The 23437-nt window shown below is 44.9% G+C and overlaps 1 protein-coding gene across 2 annotated transcripts in view; it reads right to left on the reverse strand.

The window, feature by feature from the left end:
* The window catches only part of KCNAB1 (potassium voltage-gated channel subfamily A regulatory beta subunit 1), a 312471-nt gene that overhangs the window by 10939 nt on the left and 278095 nt on the right, over window positions 1-23437 (reverse strand). For both annotated transcript variants that reach the window (XM_037046673.1, XM_037046674.1), the window contains exons 9-12: window positions 11192-11277; window positions 9904-10024; window positions 8672-8766; window positions 1826-1946 (exon numbers count right to left, since the gene is read on the reverse strand). In XM_037046673.1, the coding sequence (XP_036902568.1) occupies window positions 1826-1946; window positions 8672-8766; window positions 9904-10024; window positions 11192-11277 (423 nt within the window). The remainder of the gene's footprint in view (window positions 1-1825; window positions 1947-8671; window positions 8767-9903; window positions 10025-11191; window positions 11278-23437) is intronic.

Below are 23437 nucleotides of genomic sequence, written 5' to 3' on the forward strand. Positions count from 1 at the left end.
GTACAATATGTATTATTACACCCATTTTACAGGTGAGAAAATTGACAGCATATTACATAAGTTGCTGATGGTCAAATAGCTAATATTTTACTGTGTTTATTAAAGCTGTAGGGATGCTAACTAATAGCATTAAATATATTCTTTTTTCTTTAAGAAAAGATTAAAGCAACAGTTATCGATATACTTAAGTAAATGGCATTCTTCCCCCACCCTAAACCACCTCCCATTTCCGTCTTTCTATGATTATTAATGGCAGCTACCATGTCCCGGCCGTCCAACCTCAGAAGGGTCAAGTACCTAGCAAATATTCTACCCCATTATTTTATTTGTCTAAGACTTATCTTGAGCTTTAAAAAGCTCATTAGGACACTGTATCTGATTTGTCCCAATTCCTGCTGTTTCTTAATCCTTAGGAATTTTTTTTCTAGACCATACACCTATTTTATTTTTTTGTCACAGTGTTAGCTAGGACAAGGGTCTCAGGGTCTGGGCCCGTCTTACCATTGCAAACGCTCTTCTCGCTGAATGTAAAATGCAGCTTAGTGTCCTGCACCCAGCTGTAAACAGGACGCAGCAGCCCCACCCAGTCAGTCTGGCCGACTGAAACTGTGTGATTGACCAAATAGGGTACGTAAGCGATGGCTAAGTCTCCCTTCTGGAAACAGCTTTGGATATGAATGCTTTGTCTCCTTTCCTTGCTGCCAGTAAATAAAACGACCTCGTGACAACCGGCCCTGTTCTTGAACAGAGCACCCCGAGCTGCAAACTCCTTGAGTCTGGTAACACCAGCTACCACACGAATTCTTTGTCTTCAGTTTCTTTGTAAAGTGGAGGTAATAATAGCAGATGCTCCATTAACGTCTGTGCGACAGGGCTTGTGATAGCACGCGGCCCATAGCATCGTTTCCACTATCAAGGGGACGAGACAGTGGCAGAAAGCGTTTGTCACAGAGCCTGGCAAACCTCCCCCAGCAAGGAAACTGAAAGTCCAAATGCTTTTCCGTGGACACCTGGTCACCGGCCGCAGTGCCTGTCGAACACATGACACATGGTCGGGCTGCAGTGCGATGTGCTGACTGTGTGAAACACACTCCAGCTTTTGAAGGCTTAGTATGAGAAAAGATGCAAACGATCTCAGTAACTTTTATGGTTCTGATCTATGTTGGCTCTCTGGGTCTAAATAAAATCTTTTAGCACGTTTACTTTGACCTATGTCCCTACGCCTTTTTGAATATGGCCACCGGAACACTGACAATTAAATATGTGGCTCACGTTATACTTCTATCGGACAGTGCTGGGGCATGAGGTTTCCAGCTGTTACCGGTGACCGTGACCTTTCACCGACTTCACAGTCTAGAAGAGCAGTGTTCGCGGCCCCTCGGAAGTCTCAGGGCGAAGCTGCTCCTCTAGCACAGGCTTCCCGCGTGGCCCGGGGCCTCTCCCGCAGCTGGCTTCTCCGCCTCTCGCCCCCTTGCCTAAGCCTCCACGGGGACGGAGTCTGAGCCAGAAGAGGTGGACGCCCCTGCACGGTTCAGAGGGTCTCACCCGAACACTGAGTGTGCGGACGTGTGCGTTTTCAGTCCTGCGCTCTCATTGGAATTGTGTTATAAAGGGGAGGGGAAGGAAGAAAGGTTTTTAGCACATAGAAAATTCTGGGGAGCTTTGAAAACCCCGTTTTAAATGGTTTCAACCAGGAATTTAAGCTCCAGAGATCAGTCTAAAAATATCTAAAAGTAGATATTTTATCACGGTGTGGGTGTGGACCAAGCAGAGGAAATGGTACTTTCTGGGCCCCAGCACTGCCCCGCCCTGGGCGTCGCCTTACCCACAGCCAGCTGAGGGAGCGTGCAGCCCAGACGCTCCGCGATGGGTGAGAGGTCTTTCAGTTTGTTTTGCTGTTTTCTCCCTTCTTCGCTCACGATTCTTTCCTTCAGCCACTGGTAGCACTAGGAAGCAAAAGAACATTGAAACGTTGAGGTCTGGTAGGGGTTCGATGTCAGAGACGGCTAATTCAGTGAACTGGAAGAGCCTCGCTGTGAACTCCTGAGTGTCCCCGACGGTGCTGCCGGCGAAGAAACGTTCCTCCTGGATTCGCTCCTCGTGTGTGGGCTCGAAACAGAAATCCATCAACACGCACCAAAGTGGGTAAACTCCTGACATAATCAATCATATCCAGTTTGCTAAGCGGGAGAAATGATGTTTCTTAGTGAGATGGCCTGATTTTAGAACGCAGCAAAGGACAAAAAAAGCGTATCTATTTCACCAAGGTCTCTTATGTGTCCTTTTCCTCAAGACAGCTGGGCGTCCAGCTTCCTGCTCAAAGGAAGCCTTTATCTTATGTTCTGGTTGTAACTTCCTTTCTCTCACCTTCAGTTTACTCCCTGTCTTGGCTTCTTGTGATGGGGCTTTATTGCGAGCTGCTCGCTCCTTCCTAGAAGCAGACGTGGCGTCACTGATAGGAACCAAGCACGTTTTTAAGCTTTTCAAGCGACTAAAGACTTTCCCAGATGTGTAATGAAACTTCAAAAGGCAAAGAAACTCAAAATGGGAAACTACCCTTTAACACCTATGAGAATGGACTGACCCTGATATGTAGACTGCAGAGCGAGCCTGACTTCCCAAATACAAGGAGGAACCTCTTTAAAACTTTTCAGCGGCCTACTTTCCAGAAGCTTCTGCTCTTCCTGGGACGCAGGGAACAATGGACTCTTCCACACGAAGTTAGCACTAAGCTCCAACGCCCCAAGGAAAAGCACATTTGTGAGAGTCTGCTGGCCGGTTTTAGTGAAAATAATGAGACCCATCCCGTGTGTGGCCGTGTGGACTCTGCATTTCGTGTCGTTGCGACACCAGGGCCACGCCAGACCTTCCCCTTCCCCAAGGCAGCAGCTGTGGCCTCTGCCGTTGTCACCGACACTACGCCCACATTTCAATAGGCAGCTGGCTTTTGTTTTTAAAGCATCCCCCCCAACAATTCTAAGACAGCATTTCCAAAGAACAGGGAAACCATTGTCTGTTTTGTTATGATCTCGGGGCGCGGTTTTGCAGATGTGAAAGAGAGAAAGGGCAAGCCACCCCGTTCTGTGTGCTACCTCTCAGCGGCTCGGGGCCTGGCTCCTCACTGGAGACTTTGGCTGTTTCCCCAGCCTCCGCCCTGGGAAACCTCTGCTTCTTCCAGGAGGAAGGTTGGCCCGGAGACCACAGCTGCTGCCAACGGCAATGGGGTGGACAATTACGACCACGAGTGCACGACCAGGCCCAGCAGTCCCCTCTGAGTGGGGTGCTGGGTGTGCCGAGAGCCCTGAGCTCCCTTGAGCTGTCCCTAAAGGGAAACACATCACCAGCCCTCCCTTCACAGGACCCGTGCTTCTGAATATCGTGTGAGTTTTAAAAAGATTGAAAACCAATGGGCAGATGCTTTTTGAACAATTACTTTTTATTTTCACTGAGAGAGTTCCTGGGGTTCAATATATACCACACACAGAAAGAGTGGCTGGTTTACTTATCAATCTACGGAAATCCATCTTTAAAATCGTATGTGCAATGTGATTCTACTCTGAGGACTGAGTTACAGGTTGTATACTATGTGTGTGTGTGTGTGTGTGTACGTGTGTGTGTACATGAGCATAACGCCATGCTAGAGGCAGGCTTCCAGAAGTAACGCACACCTAATACTCAGTTGTCCAATCTCTCTCCACCCTCACACTGTAAATCTCACTGTTGCCTTAACCATCGGGAAACAAGGAGGTTAGCATTTTTTAAAAAGTAGACGCGTAGGATTTACATTGCTTTCCTCCTACCAAAGGAAACAAAAGGACTTTGGAAATAAATAGCTTTACCTGCTTTACCAGTGGGAAAATGTTAGGAGATGAGGCTTAATTAAAACATTAATTAATTATGGAAACAAACCACTGTTTCATGTAAGAAAATTAGCAGTGGATGTGGTTATGCCCAATAATAAACTAGCTGGTAGACTGGGCAATAATCTATGAATCAAAAAATGAAATTTCCTCTTCCAGCCCTGTTATATCTCTCACTGCATTGCTGCAGTGATTTGACTGCATGTTGATATTTCTAAGAGGAAGGCAGGGAGAGCTTCTTATCCCTCTCAGCATCTCTGGTCCTGACACTGGTTGGCAGAGGAGGGGCCAGCCAACACGGTGTTGAGAGAGGAATATGAGAAACGAGGGATTGAGCATCCCCACCTTCAGGCACACGGCTCTGCTGGCAGCCCCGCATGAGTCCACAGTGCCGGTGGGTTCCACGTTGTTCCCTAATTCACCCTTGCACTGCCTGTCTTTCCACGAGTTCCCACGTTACTCCATGAGGGCCGAGGCTGCCCCCCTCACCCCTGAACCCTCAGAACTCACATGGAGCCCAGCACAGAGCAGAGAACACGTGTTTGTCAAAGGCACAACAGAAAGAGCTTTTCTCCACAGGTCAGTGGGCTATTGCTTGTATCTGCAAGTCACAGTATTTTCTAAAGTTTTCCTAACACCCATTGCTTTGCTGTCTCCCAGTGCAGTGACTGTTACCCATGGCTCTGCATTTAAAGGGACTGATATGGGACAGGCAACAGCCTGTGAGACTGGCCCCGGGCAGCCCCCAGGTGGCTGTCAATAACCCCAGCTGGGACTCAGGCAGCCACTAAGAAGCCATGGACAGTGGCAGTCACGTTTCTCCTCTGGATCTTGCCTAGAATACTCTGTCATCCAAGATCATTGGCTTTACTGTTTAAACATCAAATTCTTCAGCTCCAAAGAGCAGCAAAGGCTTCACTAGTGAGGTTGAAATAGCTTGGGAAAGCGTTGGAGCTAAAAAATTTCCTGAAATGAGACCATGATATGCAATATCATTAGTTCTGAATGTGAACACCTGTGGTAAGTACTTGGCCGACCCCCTGTCCCCCAACCTGGATTCACCGAGCTTTGCATGTTGCCTATTTCCCTTTGACAGAGGGGTACATATTTTTGTGATTTTTCTCCAAGGCGCTTTGCTAACAACTGAGGGGAGCTACTCCTGAGTCTCATGTCACTTGTCATTTCTAGACTTTCTATTTAAAAGCTATATACCTGGCCTCTTGCTCCCTTTGTCCATCTTCTATTCTGGCTCATTGCATTCATTCCACGAGCATTTACTGAGCATTTATTATGTGCCAGGCTCTGTGATGAGGTACATGAGTTAAGTTTTGGTGTCTTTCCTAGAAATAGTCTCAAATCACTGAGAACTGTGTTGTAGTTGGGGTGTCCCCCTCAGTGATTTCCTCAGGGCCAGGTCTGCGCTGCCTCCCCGTGGGAGATACCCAACCAAGGAGATGACGGGAGTGGATGAGAGCACCTTATATATTTTTTGCCACTGTCATTGGTCTAATAGGTTGGCCAGCCTTTTCTTGACTGGAACTGATATCTCTTTTCTCTCAGGTTTCATGGCTTTAAGGGTATAAGTCTGCAATCCCCAGCTTTCCTGCTCCTGGCCTCATGGAGAACACCTGCTTTCAGTAGACGACGATGACACCCAATGCAGAGAGAGGGACAGAGGAGACAGGCCTGACGACGTGCGAGTCTGCGGATGGAGCCGTCCCCGAAGCCGTCTCCACTCAGCCTTCCCCAGGAGTGTCCGCGTGGTCCCCTTCTTTGATTGCATTAGTTTGAATTGAGTTCTACTGCTTGCACCCAGGGAATTCTGACTCTGTAAGAAGTGTTTATGGCATAATAGACGAAGAGGCAAATGACTGTTGTATAAGGTGAGGACAGGCCACACAGACAACCAAGCTCTGTCCTTCGAGGTGAGGAGAACTTCCACAGCGGGATGAGAAGAAGGGCATTTCTGGGAGGCAAAAGGGAGTCCAGTGCGTTCGTGTGGAAAACAAAGTGATATGATCACGGGGGGACAAGAACAGAAAGATGAGCCCAACTTAGATTCTGAAAGGATTTCCTTGAATGCTTTTCTGTGGGGTTTGGGTTTTGTCCTATAAGCAATGATTGGGAAGTCTTTAAAGAATTTTAAGCAGGGTTACCATATAGTCAGATTAATTTTTTAGCGATATAATTGGTCACAGTGACAGATAGTTGAGAAGAGGGGCAAGAAATTCAGAGAGTGCACAGAGGAGGTGACTACAGCAAACCAGGAAAGGAAGGACGAAGATCCGAACGAAGGCTGCCCAAGATAGACCACAGAAGGTCAAGGTGCAGACTGGGGAACAGCTGCCCCATCGGACAGGGCGGGGGAGCAGAGGAGGCAGCTCGACATGATACAGCTTTGGCTTCTGCCTGGGACGACCACATGGGTGGGTGGAGGCACTGTTAACCGGGAAGGAAGGGCAGGTTTGGGGAGTGAGAATAGATTCCTTTAGTTATTACAGCCGCCTCCCAGAACCCCCCCCCCCCCCCGGGTAGTATTACTTTCTAAAAGAAAAGTATTCGTCATACAGGGTTAATTTATCCCTCCAATACAGTTCTATGCTTACAGCAGACACAAAATATCAGCACCTTCATTTAATTGGCATGTCTTACAACAGCCAGGTTGAAATATCATTCATTTGTTCAATTTTGGAGGGAAAAGGGGATGTGAAAGTTGCAACTCATTCATCTATGTAGCTAGCTCTCTCTGTTAAATTTTTTTTTGTATTTTGCTATTAGCATTCTCATTCAGTCCTAAGGCTGCCCTGATACTTGCTATTTTTCCCTCCTCTACTCAAGTGGCTTTTCTACGCGCACCTGAATTAGTGCAGGAAACACTCAGGCTGGTGCTTTAGGAAGCCTCAAGCGTGTTCGGAACCCTCCAACAGTGTTCTGTAGGGTGGGCTGCCCTTCCCCTGCTGAGAGCCCTTAATGGTTATTGTTAAAGATGTTTCAAAACAGATGTTGAGCTGACTCTATAGAAGTCAAAAATAGAAATATTTTCTGAGTTGCTTTTGGGCTTTGTATCTATGATACGCCTTTTTGTTTTTTCTTTCTCCTTTTGCTAGTGCATTTGTGAACACTTTTTTTCCAGCTGTCTGTAAGCTTTTCTCAAACAGTGATGGGGGTTAACCAATCTTACATTCCAAATATAGGGTAGCTACCTCTTCTTTAAAAAACTGGATTTGGGGGAGATAAACTGAGAGCCGGGAGACCTGGGTTCTCACAGCGACCTTCTCTGCTATGAGTTTACACTCTTAGGTTGGTATTCAACCTCTCTGTGCTCATCTGGAAAAGGTCTTGTAAGGATGGTCTGAGAACAAATCCCTGACATATATATGGGAGTACTTTGAGCTTTTTAGAAAGTCTTTGAAAGAGTGTAAGGCCACATGCTTAGCTACCACTGACTAATATCCATTTGTATCCATTTATCTTTGTGAGGGTAAAAGGAGATGAATAAAAACTCTTAGTCCAGTGTTTGGCACATAGTAGGTGCTCAATAAAATTGCAATTTTCAGTGCTTCCCTTCCTTCTTCACTCTCTTCTTGCCTTTTATACCATCTTCCCTAAAATGCTTTTTAGTTTTTCTTTGCTGACTTATTCAGACTTGGTTTAGAACAATCTTCCATTTTCAGAAGCAAGACCGTATTTCCTATTCTCGTATAATTACATTTGTGATCCTGGAAAATTAGAAATAGGACCATGTTGCCATGCGTATAGTGTATTATTTTTGAGAACAAACAAGCCAATAGGTCAACTGTTACAGGCAGAAAGGAAAGTAACAGACCTTGCGAAGGTTCTGATTAGGGAAGCACATGGTGGTCCCAGCCACACTGATTTAAGGGCTGCTGGTCTGGGCCCAACCTGAGCCGATCCCCCACTGACTTTGTGCTGATAGAGGCAAGCGACTTGCAGACTTCTGCGTCCTCTTTGGGGCATTGGGCCTCTCTGACTTTGGAAAATGCATGTATTCTCTCTCCTAATATGACAGAGTAATTTGGGATTCTAATGCTGTTACCCATTCTCATAAGTTTCTAAAAACAAACATGTTGTTGTTAATAAGGAGCGATGTTTGGAGTACTCTCCAATAAATTAAGCATCGAGATATTCTGGAGGCAATTTCGTGACAATGATCTTGAATATCTTTATGCTTCAGGAAAGCATTTAAGCCACAGGACATCGCAGCCAGAGCTGACCTCTGAACACCGGCCTCGAGCCCCAGTGACAAAGGCCTGGCTGTGTGTTTGCTCTGAGTCCCCGCTTCCAACCTTCTACCCCCACCTGGTAAAAACATCAGCCACCCTCCAACCTTGCTCAGTTACAACCGGTTGGTCCCATGTGGATTAAATTTCTATGGCTTACATTTTGTTTTGTCAAAAAGTGAAGTTACATCCTCCTGACATAGGAAACGGATTTTTACCTGTTGTCAGTTTGAAAGGAGGAATGGAATGCCTTTTTTTGACACAAGCATAAATCACAGTGTAGGGATTCATACCCCAGGAGTACCACCAGGTCACTGGGCATTGCCCCAGGCCCCCAAGGAGGAGAGGTATCTGCACCGGCAGACTGTGAAGGGCTTAATGATGCTTGGCCAGGAGCAGAGGCCTCTGGCAGGCTCAGGGGCTCGGGGAGCCTGCTCCAGGGACAGCTCCGGGCCAAGGCCACGCTGTGTGTGAGCCACTGGCTGCTGCCCCGCTGTTCTGCTCCATCTTCCCCCCTCTGCAACCCTGCCTGCCACCCCCAGACTCTCTCCTAGAGGTGGAGGGAAATACCTTCAGAGAGGCCCTGGAGCTTTCGGGTACCCCGTTTCCATATTTTCCCGAGATGATTCCACAGGCAAGTGGGGACCAGGTCATCGCTCCAACCCCTACAGGAGAAAAACCGTTTACAAAGCTGCTTGTTGCAAATTGGGATCAAAGGTGTGGGGGTGTTTAAGCAGGACTTGCTTAGTTGTGGGAAGAAGCTGGGCAGATAAAAAGCGCTAATACCAGTATACATCTTTCTTATCAAAGTGTAGACATTTATAAACTGTGTTTTTATAAACCAATTAAACAGGCAGAGTCAGTTATAGGGAGTGGGCCTTATAAACCAGCCTGAAAAGGTGGCTTATTCATGTTCAAACTTTACATTTCTTTTTTACACTCAGACACAAACACTTTCACTTGCACAGAAATTCAGCACTTTGCTTGACCAGTCAGTTCCAAATAGTGCCTGGCACATACCAGATGCACAGTGCCTGGTGCGTGGTAAACACACAGTAATGTTAGCAATAGTAAGAGTTGCTATTGTTGAAAAATTTTTTATCCTTTTTTCCCCCTTACCCAACATTTTCCTGCTCATGAAAACCTCTTTCTTAGGAGGAAAGTTATCCCCGAAAACTTAAAAAAAAAAAAGCCTGAAAATGTGGCTTTTTCATGTTTTTGTGAGGTCCAAAGTTCTTGTGTATGCCTTTCCCCTCGCTCTTTGGAGTCATCCTGTCTACCTACACAAACACGTAGTGCCTGGCTCGGGAGCTGTTCTGGAATGCCTCCGGTCTCCCTCTGTTCCAGGCACAGACTGGGAGACATAGATGTTTATATCCATATTTTTTTTATTTTTTTTTTATTTTATTTTATTTTTTTTTAATATAATTTTTATTTAATTCTTGTTCAAGTACAGGTTTCTGTCTTATAATCATATTTTTTTTAAAAGCTAATCATAATCCACTCATGCTCTGGCTACAGCAAGCACCCTATGAAAAATGAGTTTATTTACAGTTTCTTCCCTTCATTCTGTATGCGTTTTCTGAACACCTGCTGAGTACGGCTTATGCACCAGTCCCAACGTGCTGTAGCTGACCCGTTTGCACACACACCCATTTGGCTCGTCTGCAGTCCCTGGAATGCATAGCTCACATCCCTGTGTTAATGAGGGGCATTTAGGAAGCATTTCAATGGCTCGTTTTCCAGATCACTGGGCCTCCTACTGTTAAAAAATCATCAGTGAATTTGATTGAGAAAATTACCTATTTTATGGTAGAGCTCTGGTAGCTGCACCTCCACTTTCTCTCTCTGGAAAAGGTGGTACTCGGCCTGTTCGCACACTGGAGGGATCATGTTGAATTGTCTTGCTACAGAATAGGCTTCCTGGGGAGAAACAAGATTGCAACTGGGTTTACCCTGATGAGGAATAAGACGGCCCTGTGATTCATATGCATGGGAAATTTTTATTTTAGCAAATTCAGTACAAACCAAGAAACGTGTAAGATGCGGAATAATAAGCCAGGTTATACCCATCACTTTCACTAAGAGCAATATGCAACACAAGTAATCCTTATTATTCTTCAGGAGGGTTTGGTCTGAGTCGGGCCCAGGGCAAATTGGTCCAAGCGAGACTTATGGACTATGATAAGGAAAATGAAGTTTGACTGTTTTTAGGTTTCTAAAAAAAATGACACTTCAACTAACACCTACAGATGACCTGTTATTAGCATGTGAAAAATAGTACAGTTTTTAGAGTTTTTAAAGAAAACTAGACTATTGTGTTCATATATCTCATTAGCTAAGAGACTTAATTTACTCTTTTGCCACCATAAACGTACTAAAATGTGGTTCCCGTTAGAGGCCAGCCCTCCCTGCTGTGCCCCAGGATGATGAGGTCCAGCCTCCGCATCCATCTCCATGGCGATAGAATTGACCGTAGAGCGCTAGGGCCACAGGGCTTGCGAGGAAAGATGGCAAGAGGTCTTGTGTTTACACGTGGTGTCTGGAGACCAATGCACGCACACCTCAGAAATACCGCGGCTGCTGTTCCAGACCACAGCAATAAAGTGAATCCCACAGTAAGGTGAGGCACACAGATGCTTGGTTTCCCAGTACATAGAAAAGTTATGTTCACACTATTCTGTAGTCTGTTAAGTGTGCAATAGCATTACATCTAGAAAAATGTGTATAACTTAATTAAAAAATACATTGCTGTTTAAAAATGCTAACCACTATCTGAGCCTTCAGCAAGAAGTATTCCTTGACCTGGTGGGTGGTAACATCAAAGATCACTGATCAGAGATCACTGTAACAACTGTAATAATAGTGAAAAAGTTTGAAGTATTGTGAGAACTACTAAAAGGTCCTACAGAGACACAAAGTGAGCAGGCGATGTGGGGAAAATGGCACCAATAGATTTGCTTGAGGTGGGGTCGCCTCAAGCCTTCAATTGGTAAAAAAACATTGTATCTGTGAAGCACAATAAAGCTAAGTGCAATAATCCCTGCAATGAGATGCCTAAGGGCCATTCAAAGATGGAAACGATATTACCATGATCTCCATGGCACTCCACCGCGAGGTTCCCCAGTACATCGCCATCCCTTGGTTTATCACATGCGTCATGGCTCGAACAATTTCTGTAAAGGCCAAAAAGAGAACATTTCATGAGTTTCTCTACTTTGCAAAGTTATGTGATCTTCCCTGACCCCTGCCCCCGGTCAAGGCTTGGATGTTTAATCCAAGTATTTCCAAGTATTTGTTTGATTAATATATTTGCTCTGACACTGGTGACAACATAATAGTCTACCATGAAATATTGATGGTGTAGAGGCTGATGGTGCTTTTGGGTAAATTGACTTTCCATTTCCATTTGCAGCGGCAGCACTAAATGATATTAAAAACATAATGAGCACTTTAAGTTCTTCCTTTATTTTTATTGCTTCATGGTTCCTGGCCTGATAAAGGATCTCATGATTAACCTCCGTCAGAACCTGGGTACTTTGCTCAGTACAGTGAGAAGTAAGAAACAGCATTGGTTTTGACTTTGTGGAGTGGAAGGTCATCGAGAACAGGAGGATTGCCTGTGTGTGTTGTATGGGCAGAGCTGGGCCTCACACAGGTGGCTGTATAATAAGGATGACTCAGCAACAATGAATTGAGCAGAAAGATAAACATATTAAATGAGGAACAAACAGCTGAGGCCACAGTGGCTCCCAGCCCACAATGGCACTCCTTTTCCTTGACCATTCGAACCAAATTTTATTCTAAGACACCCATGTGATAGAGTTCACTGGGGCCTATTCATGGTCCCACCTAGTTTGCTCATCGCCTCTTTCAGTTTGACATCACATTTCCTGAACAGGACAATGAATCCCCAGAGGGGTGGAGCCCAGCTCATCCTCTGGGCACCAGCCAGGTGCAACGCAGAACCAGAGAGCGTGGAGAGCCTCCAGTTCAGCTCAGTGAGAAGCCACAATCACGGTTACATTTCTCCTACAAAGCAGATCAGCCAAATGCCGAGGATACTAGGTCAGTTGACATTTTCAAGGCTTGCAGACCTTAGCTTCTCTGTGTCCCCCTAATACCTGTGGGTTAAACATCCTTCAGAAGAGCCAAATCCTGGTTGCAAAGTCGAGTCATGGTAGATGTATTCCTATGTTATTTCTCACAAACGAGCACTGTCTAAATTGATAGGGAACAGGGTTTGGAACGGGAGGGCGAGGTTAGGGTCTTAGCTTTCTTGCTTGGTTTGTGTAAACCATTTCAAATTGCCCTTGGTTTCTTTCTTGGGTAGATGAGAATGTTTTTATTCACCATGATCTACCCATCAGAGGCAGAATTTGGTTTGTAAGCAAACTAAAATAACTCAGCAATAGAAGCTAGGAAGTGTATTTTCCCTTTATAAAGCAAATTAGATATACAAAGCTATATGAAAGATTTTCTTTTATGATGCAAATGGACCATAAACGTTTCTGAAAGTTGGAAGCCCCAGAAGTGTTCTCTCCCATCTCCATGGGTGTCCTGCTCCCTTTCCTTTCCCCTCCTGTTCCATTCAGAGCCGAGGAGGAGTTCCTTCAATCGACAGCATTAAGTGTTTGCTCCGCTGGGTGGTGGGGATACTGTGATGAATCCCACATATTGGTAAACACTGTTGAGGTTCACAGAGAACAAACTGAAACCAAGATGCTCCCCTTTCTCTAAGTCTGTAATCAGGGAAGAGGAGCACAGGACATTTGGGACGAAGGTCAGGGAAGAAAGAAAAGAAGGGAGAGGACACTCGTGAAAACGAGATGGAGGGGGCAAAGTCGGGTGGGAAGGGCTCTTCTGCCAGGTGGGGGAACCCAGAGGTGTGTAGGGCTCTCCCAGGAAGACATGGGAGCTCCCGTGTGATGAATCCTTCTTTCAATAAAAGATCAGTCATGTGAACATGAGGTGGGTGTGAAAAGCGAGGAAGAGAAGAGGATGGATAGTTCTGAGTGTGGAAGACCCTATGCGTGACAGTCCAATGCCACGGGTACTTGAGTTGCTGGTAATTTCTTTCTCTCTCATCTGCTTGGCCTCTGACCCTGCAGAGACGAGCTGGGTGGATTATTGAAAGGAGAACTCCAGGAGTCTTCTTCCTTTGTCAGAAGCAAAATAGTTTTCTTTGTGAACCACATAGTATTGCAAGATTTGTAGTTTATCGAGCACAGTATTCCAACTTGAAAAAGAGCCAAAAGATGGCAAAAATTGTAAACTGGGCTGAATGAACAAAGCCAGCTTTCTCTTTCCTTCTCATTTTGCCTTAATTGGGTGAAGGCACTTCTTACAAGTTCTGAGGAAAGAGATGTCTTTAGAACCACTTTAGTGGATAATATTACAAATTGCCCCAGTAATTGTCCCCAGGAGTTACTTAAAAATAGAATGCATGGAAAGAAGGAAGGACCAGGGCTCTTATTTTCAGTTTTCTTTTATTTGTAGTAAAAGCTTTAATCCAGGAATTCTTGTCCTGGAGGAAGCTGCAGGAAGACATTAGGGGAAAACTGAGAGGCTGCAGTTGGAGATTCATGTTGCCAGAAAAATAAAATTTAATTTAACACACATTAATTTTTTTTAAAATGTCACAGAAAAATCCCCCAAGTGTTTAGCTAACAGGAAATTGCCATACTGATGGCTGAGAGGGGGTTTTTACGTGATTCTACTATCTACAGACACTAGAGGGCAGCATTGTTAAGAAAAAAAATGAACTGAGTCTAAATTGTGTTGTTTTCCTCGTGCGTCAGGGAAATGCGTTTTAAAAGTATAGTCAGAACATCGATTCTGAGTCACGAGAAGGACATTAGGAAGATCACTTAGTGCATTGCATTCACCTGCTCCTGGGAAAGAACACAGACAAACTGATTAAATCTGGGAACCCAATACTGAATGTGACAACCCTGCTTTTCCAGGAAGCCCCAGCACCAGTGGTTCTCAGCCCGGACTGCATATTCAAAGCTGCACTATCCGGGCTCAGTATTACCCTACACTCAAAACTGTACCAACCGAAACTCTATTATATCAGAATCTCTGGAGGTGAGGCCTGGCACCAAAGCTTTAAAAACGCATCCCTGGTGAGCCTGGGGTTCAGGCAGGGCTGAGAACCGCTGTGCTCAGACATCCACACCATTGTTTTCCCGAGCGTGGCAGCAGCCGCTGCTGCCTCTGGGAAGTTGTTAGAGATGCAGAGCCTAGGGCTTCACCCCAGACCTCCTGAATTACAAAATCTGGGGGCCGGTGGGGCCCAGCAGTCCGTTTCAACCAGCCCTTCAAGCAATTCTGGTGCAGAATCAAGTTTGAGAACCACTGCTTCATACCATTCCCAAGTAAGGCGTTTCAGTGGGTAAGACCGTCCTCTCCGTTCTTTCTGCTCTGTCATCCAACCTCAATGCTTCACGCTGTAATTTAACCCTTATGTTAGTTATTTGCTTTAGTAGATGTGTAAACAGGTAGTCACTATGGCGTGCATGCATTCTTGTGCGCGCATGTGCCTGCACGCACACACACACACGGGTATGAGTCAGGATCACCTGAGGGAGGGGATGAACGTAGGAGGTGCAGGTCCTGGCCCTCTTCAATGAGCCTGGGCCTTTGTATTATTTTCATTAGCTCTCAAATCTCAAAGTTTGAGAAACACTGCCTACACTGTCAAATTAAAAAACAAACAAACCCAAAACCTGTGTTAAATCTTCCCTGTGCCCTCCTTTCCAGAGTGAAATACTCATTGCTCTTCTTCAGTCTTCAGGCCACAGGCAGCTCTGTCTTCTATTCCCTGAATCCCAGCACGGAGCTGGCCATGGATACACGCCACAAGTCGGTTTGGCTTCTCTGAAGATTCCATTTCCCTGTAAAGTGAGTGTGATATCGATCCTGTGGAATCCTTTCAAAGCTTGACCCGAGATGAGGTGTGTAGACGAATCTGTGAATCTAAGAGGAACACAAACGGAGTAACGAGGAAGCAGGACGTGGCTCTGGTTGTTTCTTGTTTCTTCTCAAATAGACTCAGATGCTCACACTTTAGTTACCAAAAAAAAAAAAGTTGGCATTCTCCTTTCGGTAATGTAGGTCATCTATATTTTTAAATATGTATTTGAAGCTAAAGGCCTTAATAAACCTTCATTTAAGTGAAAACAACTTGTTGATAAACATTTTTTTAATTGTCCCTCATGCCAAACATGGTCGCTCACATTAAACCTCTGTTCATGGGAAATGCCCCCTAGAACCTCAGAGGTCGTAGGTGGAGAGTTAGCATCAGCCCCAAGGACTGAAGGTAAATGTGCAGAAATTAGTGTTTTGGTAAAATGTACTCGAGTTCACCTGGCCATGAAGACGCGAAATAATAAAAATGAAAGAAACATTAACCACGTTCCAGTGCAGTTTCTTTTCACCATAGAGGAGGAAATACGGGCTAGGCATTCCTTGTTTTAAGGCATACTTAAAAGCTTGAATATTATTAATAATTATAACTATTTCAAATATAGTTACAAAATGCCAAGATCAGGCACACAAAATAATTGAGCTGTATAGTGAAACTATGTGATTTTGTCCTATTATTCTAAGTTTCTATAAATGCATGTGATTATACTTTTATAATCTAGAAAATAAAGAAGAAAGGAGGGTCCCTAACAAGCAATAGCATCTCTTTAAAACACTAACATGTTAGAGATTAACTCACAAACATTAGGCTTTACCGAATGAAACTGCCAGTTTTAGAGGTCAAGAATTGTTGACTGTTGGCAGTGTGGTTGACACGGTCCAGCCTCACTGCTATCGGACCTTCTTTCCTGGGAGGAGCGGTGGGAACTGGCAGAACTCGGGGGCTCGGGTTCATCAGGGGCGTTGTGAACACTGATAAGAAAACAACAGGTCTAGACCCGGGCACAGGTTTTACTCCAAACCACCTGTTTGTCCTTTATATAGCCGAACTTGATGTGTTTATTGACTTCGGATGCTTGTGGTGGTGCTGGTTTCTGATGGAGCTTCTTTGGGGCTTAGAGGCTTCTTCTTGGTTCTTTATCAGTCCTGTATCGTCTTGCCTTTGGAGAATCCTCCCTCAGTGCCCAGCTGAGGGTCTGGAGATAGAGGACAATCCTTTCTTGCAGGAATGACATTCATACCCATAAAGAAAGGGATGCCACGGTTAGCCTTTAAGGTTTGCTGAGTGTCCAAAGAAAGCCTGGCTTCATTTACCTTGCAGAGCGCACGCCAGGATTTAGGAGACATTTATGACCCATCATTGTCCCTAACTTGGGCACAGTGTTCAGCCTTCCTGGATCTCAGTTTCTTCAACACACATGAGCAGTTTGATATGAACTTAGCACATAAAAATCTTTATATAACTCTTTAGGTGGGTTATATTTTAACTCCCACTCTAGTGACGAAGAAGCCGAGGCTCAGAAAGATGGGCATCTGGGCAAGTTCTCAGGAGAGAGTGTCTAAGGCCACTTGTAGCTCTGCAGTTCTGTGGTTGGTCATTTGGAAATCACACTGTGGGAGAAGGTGGGCTGGGGACAGTAAACTAACAGAGTATTTACGTAATTGATCCCACTGTGTATCTGTGAACGTGTGATGCCTTGTGGTTGCATCTACCCCTTTGCCTGTAATATGCCGATGACCACAGTTCATGATGCGTTTGACAAGAAATGTTAGTTATCTTTTTTGCCCCCACAAGGAAAGATCTCAAATCTGATGACACGTTGAAAAAGAGAGCTGAAAGGCGGCCTGTGTCTGCGTTGGATGTGGTGAAGCTTAGAGTAAGAGTGACCGATCCTCACAAGGTATTCCTTTACAAGGAACAGCCTTCTGGTCAGGGAGTCGGTCACAATGACTCTGTCTCAGAACAGCCCAGATTCCAGAGACTCAAAGGGACACATGTGGAGCTGTATGTCTCCAAGGACAATGCACTGTCCTCACCCGGCAGCTACCCTGAAAGATCCCTGCCCCCAGGGGGCACGTGGTCCTCTACCTCTCTGCTCTGCCACATACTGGTTTTCCCTGATCCTAGATGGTTCGAGCTGAGCCTTTGATGTTTCCAAATCTTATTCTGGAATGTGGACTAGTATCATCACATTATTGAAATGGGACCCTTTCAGTCTCACGTTTTCCCCAAGTCCAAAGGCTCTGAACAAAACCAGTGGCTGGGAAGTACCCCTAAGGTTGAGAGACAATTTCATCAGACTTGTCGGAGTTTGTGGCATTTCCCTATCTCCCCATGAAGCCTCCCTCCCCCTCCATCTTTCGCCTCATCTCAAACTGAATAAAACTCAAGAAAACCCCATTTGCAGAACCTGCAAAGATGAGCAGCTCCCTCCAGTAAGAGCCTGAACTTGCTGTGGCTTCTGAATACACACACAGGCTCTCCTGGGGACCCTGCTCCTTCCCTGTTCAGCTCTCCCCACAGAGGGGGAGGCTGTGGGATGCTGTGCACTTTTAATGTTTCTTCCTCCATCACACAGGCATCTTTAGTCCTAGCAAGGGAGAGATTATTCATTACACATTTAGGTAAGAGTGGCCAAGGGACCTGACTAAGGCAATGACACGGTTTTCTTATCTTTCAAAACTACTCTCTCTTCCTTATGTCTTTATAATCTTATCACTACCTCCAACAGCTCACCTAGATCAACAGCTCACCAGACCAACTACTGCTGGCTGATGCTCCAAATAATTATGTAGAATATAGATCATAAAATCACACCTTGTCCTTAACATAATGTAAACATATTCCCCACTATTTCCTACTAAAACCTGGTGATTCGAAAACATCATTTTGTAATTCCTATGTTTGGTTAATACTAAATGGTAGTGATTAAATGACAGTTAGACCGTTTCTGTCCTGGGGAAAGAAGTAGCATTCATGGTGAGTATAGAATACAGTGCTCTTCCTCCATAGGCCAGATGCTGTAAGGTTTATGGACAGCAGAATAAATTCTAATTAATTTGGAGACATCCAAAATGAGAGCAAGTAAAAACCCCATTGCCTTAAATTTTGTCTGGAGCAAGGCAACAAATAGAGAAGTGTGAATAAACAAACAGATCTAAGTGAGCGAAAATTCCAGGGCAAATTTCCTAGCTACCTGACTTATCTCTTCACCTGTGAAGCTGGAGGCTGTGTTGTCAGTGGGCTGTAGGAATGTTAGCATCCTGGGGCTTCCTGCGACAATGTTACTGATCAATCCTTTAAAAAGGATTTTTTGTATAGTTTGAACATGGGTCTTCTTCCAAAATCGGATATCTCTCTGACATAAATGAAAATATCAGTGTTTGTAAAAGGATTTTCTTTCCTTCTAAAACTTTTGAAGTGTTGCTCTGGGCAATGAAGCCCTCATATTTTATTATAGAATATGGTTGTTTTTATTTGTTTAGGCTGCTTCAACAAAACATAACAAAAATACCAGGTGACAAACAACAAATATTAATTTCTTAGTCCGGAGGCTGGGAAATCCAAGATCAAGGTGCGGGCAGATTCAGTATCTGGTGAGAGCCCTCTTCCTAGTTCATAGACAGCTTCTCATTGTGTCCTCACGGGGTGAAAGGGGTGAGGGGACACTCTGGGATCTTTTGTAACTACACTAATGTTGGTCATGAAGGCTCCGCCCTCATGACCTGGTCACTTACCAAAGGCCCCACCTCCTAACAGCATCACATTGGGTATTAGATTTCAACCTAGGAATCTGGTGGGAAGGAAAGCACTGTCTCTAGCGAGGACTATGTAGAAAACTCCCAAAGCAAGGGTACCAGTGGTTCTGCTTTGCCATAGATGATATTCCCACAAACACCTGATTTTGGATAACCTGATTTTTCTTAGTGAATATACCCGGATGAATAATTTCCAAAATGCATGCAGAGATTAATAAGGAAATTAACCCGCTGTGTAGCTTAAGCTGAGTGAAACTTTTCTTATACATATCAGAAACAGTGATGGTGAAAGGAACTCCGGTGTAGCTAATAAGACCTACCAATAACACACAGAAAGATACGATAGAAATTATAAATACCCCTTAGTTACAGAGTCCGGCACAAATAACACCCCCCTTTTATTACAAAATGGTAACCATGTAATTCTGTAATATAACAGTATCATACCCAAGCACACCAAGTGACATATTAGGTGAAATGCTTAAATTGAAACTATAAATTATTACTCCCGCATTATTGCCCTACCAACCACACTCAAGCAGGCCTTACTTCTGCTGGACTCTGAATCACAGATCTAAAGATGAAATTTTTGAGAATTATTTCATGATTCTCTTGCACTTTGGGTTGCAGTTTTTTCTTAGAAATGAGGATGTCTCAGACTTCTTGGTATACCCATTGGGTTGTTATTGTTGTTTCTTTAATGGAAAGAGTTATTGAAAACTCAATTAAAAGTCCTTAGAAATTATAAAAGAGATGTATCGGCTTTTGTCACTGGAAAGGCAGAGGGTGTATGTGATACACGCTTCAGAGTTGGTTGTCCCAAGCCACTGAGGACCACCTTCTCCCATTCTCCCACTCTGTGTTCTGCTCTCCCCTGGCTGGATTCCACTGTGGTATCAAGGTGGCTATCAGAAACCTAATACCCAATGTGATGCTTCCTTGTCTGTCTTCGTCCAGGGCTTTCGCCTCCGCTCCTGACATTCACTCTGATTGGGCCGATTTGGTCACATGAACCAGTGACTCTGGCCAACGGAAGAATGGACTGACGGGCTTAACACAACCTGAAACTCACCTTGGAACTGAGGTCCAGCGAGGGACCTCACTGTGAGAGGAAGTGGCCTTCCTCTGAGTCAGCTGGCAGTCTGGGGGGAGCATTATCACCCACATGAATATGTGGGTACCTGAGAGGGGACAGGAGACTTGTGGGATGACAGGCAACAATGTCCTCTGTGCTCAGACTGGGTCTGGCTGGGCACACCCAAGGACAGGGAGACAGCTAACCCTACTAGTGCCTACTGTGTGCTGGGCTCTATGCTAGGCGTTTTATCAATAGGATTGCATTGAAGCTTTACTACAGCCCAGTGAGGTGGTTTTCTCATATTTTCATTTCACATTTGAAGGACTGGAGGCTCAGAGGTGATGAACTTGATGAAGCTAGGTGTTCACTTCTCTAAAACCAGCCTCGGCCATCAGCCCCCATGCTCAAGGGAAACGAAACAGCATATGCTTTTCCCTTTCCCTGCATTCCTATTTCTAGATTTCATGCCCACCATGAAATACCATGGCCAAATACCATGGTTTTGGTATTTGAAGCATGGAGAGGGTTAAATTACCAACTGAGGAAATAAGCCTTTGGGTGTGTCAAAGGGAAATGCATTGTGCAAAACTCCTTAAGGAATAGTTTTCCAAATGTTCACTGAGATACTAAAAAATAAATTTAAGCAAACCCTGCAAGTTCTACATGGCACCCAATATTTCTATATCCATCATTAGTGGGACAGTTATTTTTACACTTGGGAACATCTGTCATTGTGTTGTAGACATCTGACTCAAGCCCTGCATTTCTGGTCTTTTATGTTGCCTGAAGGTCATCTAATGGTCAGACAGGCCGATGTGGAATCTGACTCGTGTAGCTTCTTATTCTATTATCCAGTCTGCAGCTTTTTTTATTTATACAACTGGCTGTGTGTATCAGCTGCTTGGGACAGGCTTTTAACTTTATTTTAAAAGGAATTCTATCTTGTGGGTGAAAGATTAAAGCAGGCAACTTGGCAGAGGATTGATAAGAGGAAAAAAATATTTGCCCTAATGAGATTTTCTACTGGCAAATCTAGTTTTGTGCTGTAACAGGAAGCAATCTCTATTGGTTCTTTGAAAGTATAGAGCTGGCCTTTCTCGCTGGTCCTACCAGGGGAGATGTCGGGAAGGAGATGCTATCTTCCTCTTAACTATAATAAAAACGCAGCCCTTCCAGCAGAGGCAGCTTCCTGGCTGCCCCAGATCCGTTTTGGCTCTTCAGAGCTTAATATATGTGTGAGGTGTCTGCTAACTCACCGAAAGGCAACTTTGGAACTTGACAACATGGAATGGATGATTTTCTCAGCCTTTGGACAGTGAACTACCTGGTTCAGAGGAAACACCAACTTTGCTGATATTTTACAGTGAGGCACCTACAGCTCCGCATGTTAAAATGTAAGGCAGACCCAGGAATGGCCCAACTTTCATTGCAAGAGCCACCACAGCGGAGGCGGCCTGCCCCCCTGCATGTGCCCTGGGAGGCCCCACATTCTCCTCCTCCCACCTACACCCTGTTCCGCATGCTGTCTGCTTGTATCTGGAACCCTTCATCTCTTTCTTTGGGGCTTGCTTTTTTATTTCTGAGGTTCTTGTCCATCCCCCACCCAAAGATGTCTGTTTCTCCTTATTTTCTCCATTAGGATCTTCTGCTAAGGGAGGGTTTTTCATAGAAGATAGTGCTTCTCAGATAGCTCCACCGCGTGATCCACTAAAGTGCCACAAAAGAAAAATAACAGACAACCTTGACTTCGGCATAAAAATTTATGCGAGTTTTGACTCTACACCATAATAAAGCATTTCCTTTAAAACAGTAACACTATTTTTTTCAGTACAAATCTTTGAGTAAAACTGACAGGGAAGGAAAATGCCCCAGGTTCACCTCCTCTCCTCTTCTCCCAGCTGCCTTCTCCTCACACAGCTCATCTCCTTCCCTGTGTTTCAGGAGAAACGCACAGAGCAGCAGGGAGGGGGCGCTGGAAAGGTGTAATGAACAGCCCCTCTCCGGCACTGGTCGTTAATTTGACCCAGAACCCTCGTTTGGCCTAATCCTTTATGTCCGAAACTTTTGTGGATTTTCATGAAGCACCCTCATGTAATACTAGGGTCTTTTGTCTTCTGGAACAGCAATGTTCAACTGGTGTGCTGCCAGAATTTTTAAAACATTCAATACTTGATTAGTCAGGGCCACTGACCGCTCTTCCCTTAGACTGTCAAGTTAAAAAATGACAACAGCCAACACAATAGCTGTTCAGTGTGGATGAATCGAAATTATACCTAGTATTTTGTCAGATCAGCAAAAGTACATTTTTTGGTATGCCTCTCAGAATTTCAGTAATTAGCTTATGTGTGCTATGAGGTGAAAAAGGTTAAAAATCGCCGTTCTGCAGAACTAATAAGGACAGCTTACCCTAACACAGCACTTATACTCTGCCTAGCCTGTCTCTAGACGCCTCACACACAACAACTCATTTAGTCCTCATAACAGTCTTATTCAATAGGTCTATTATTGTTGTTGTTGTTATTTGGCACATGAGGAAACTGAGGCACGGCTAAGGCAAGCACATTATTTAAGGGTACCCAGCTTAATGAGCGCTCCAGCTGTGATTTGAAAGCAAGCAGTCTAGCTGCCGTCTGCTCGCAGCCACAGAAACCACTGGGGCGAGCCCGAAATAGGCAGACTCGGGCCCCGCCGAGTGGCCTGGGACACACCGATGGGGCAGGACAGCGTACACGGAAGGAACACAACGCTACCTGCACAAAGGAACCCCTTCCTGCTTCCTGAGATCACACTCTTCGTACAGGTGACTGCCCGGTGTGTGTGTGTATGACCACGTGGTGCTCCTGTGTTATTACTCTCTAAAAAGAATGGACATAAGATAAGTGGAAATGGTGCTAACTCATCCTGCAATGGGTTAGCAGCCTGCTTTGGAAGCCACCGAGGGAAAGTGTGGGGCTCGGCCAGGCTTGTACAGGGAATGGGGGGTAGGTCTCTGGTGCTTTGGGGGGGGGGGTGTGAGGAGTGGGCTGGCTTCTGCTGGTGGAATCCAGGGTGGGAAAACTAGCCTTGATTGCGTGTGTGTTTCTAAGCCTCAGGGAATGTCTCTGGGCTTCAACAGCCATGAGATCATAGTTAACACTGACAACTCAGTGCTACTGGCATTTTTATCTCGTTTGTGTGTGTATGGGTGTGGTTGCCGTTTTAATCTTTAGGTTTGTCAAAGTAACGCAAGCACATTGTTTAAAGAGTCAAACTCAAAGCTTTGTAACAAAGAGCAGCAGTAGTCTTTCGATTCTGCCAGCCCCCAGAGAAAACTGCTCGGAACGCACGTAAGTGTTCATTCTGGAATGAGACTCTACGTTTCTTGGCATTTGTGCATTACTATCACAGTCCAGATTTTTTAGACATTACCTACCATTCTGGAAGTGAGTTTTAGCTTCCAGGCATGCATTCTTCTAGGTTCACTATTTTTCAAAATATTCACATCTTGGTTTAGGAATAAATTCATATTCTGTTTTCATTAAAATGACTGTGTACTACAGCGGACTTGTGTCCACTTCTGAGCTAAGTAG

Source organism: Sturnira hondurensis, unplaced genomic scaffold (assembly GCF_014824575.4).
Source record: "Sturnira hondurensis isolate 20B ecotype Veracruz unplaced genomic scaffold, ASM1482457v3 Scaffold0005279, whole genome shotgun sequence".
Lineage (NCBI taxonomy): Eukaryota > Metazoa > Chordata > Mammalia > Chiroptera > Phyllostomidae > Sturnira > Sturnira hondurensis.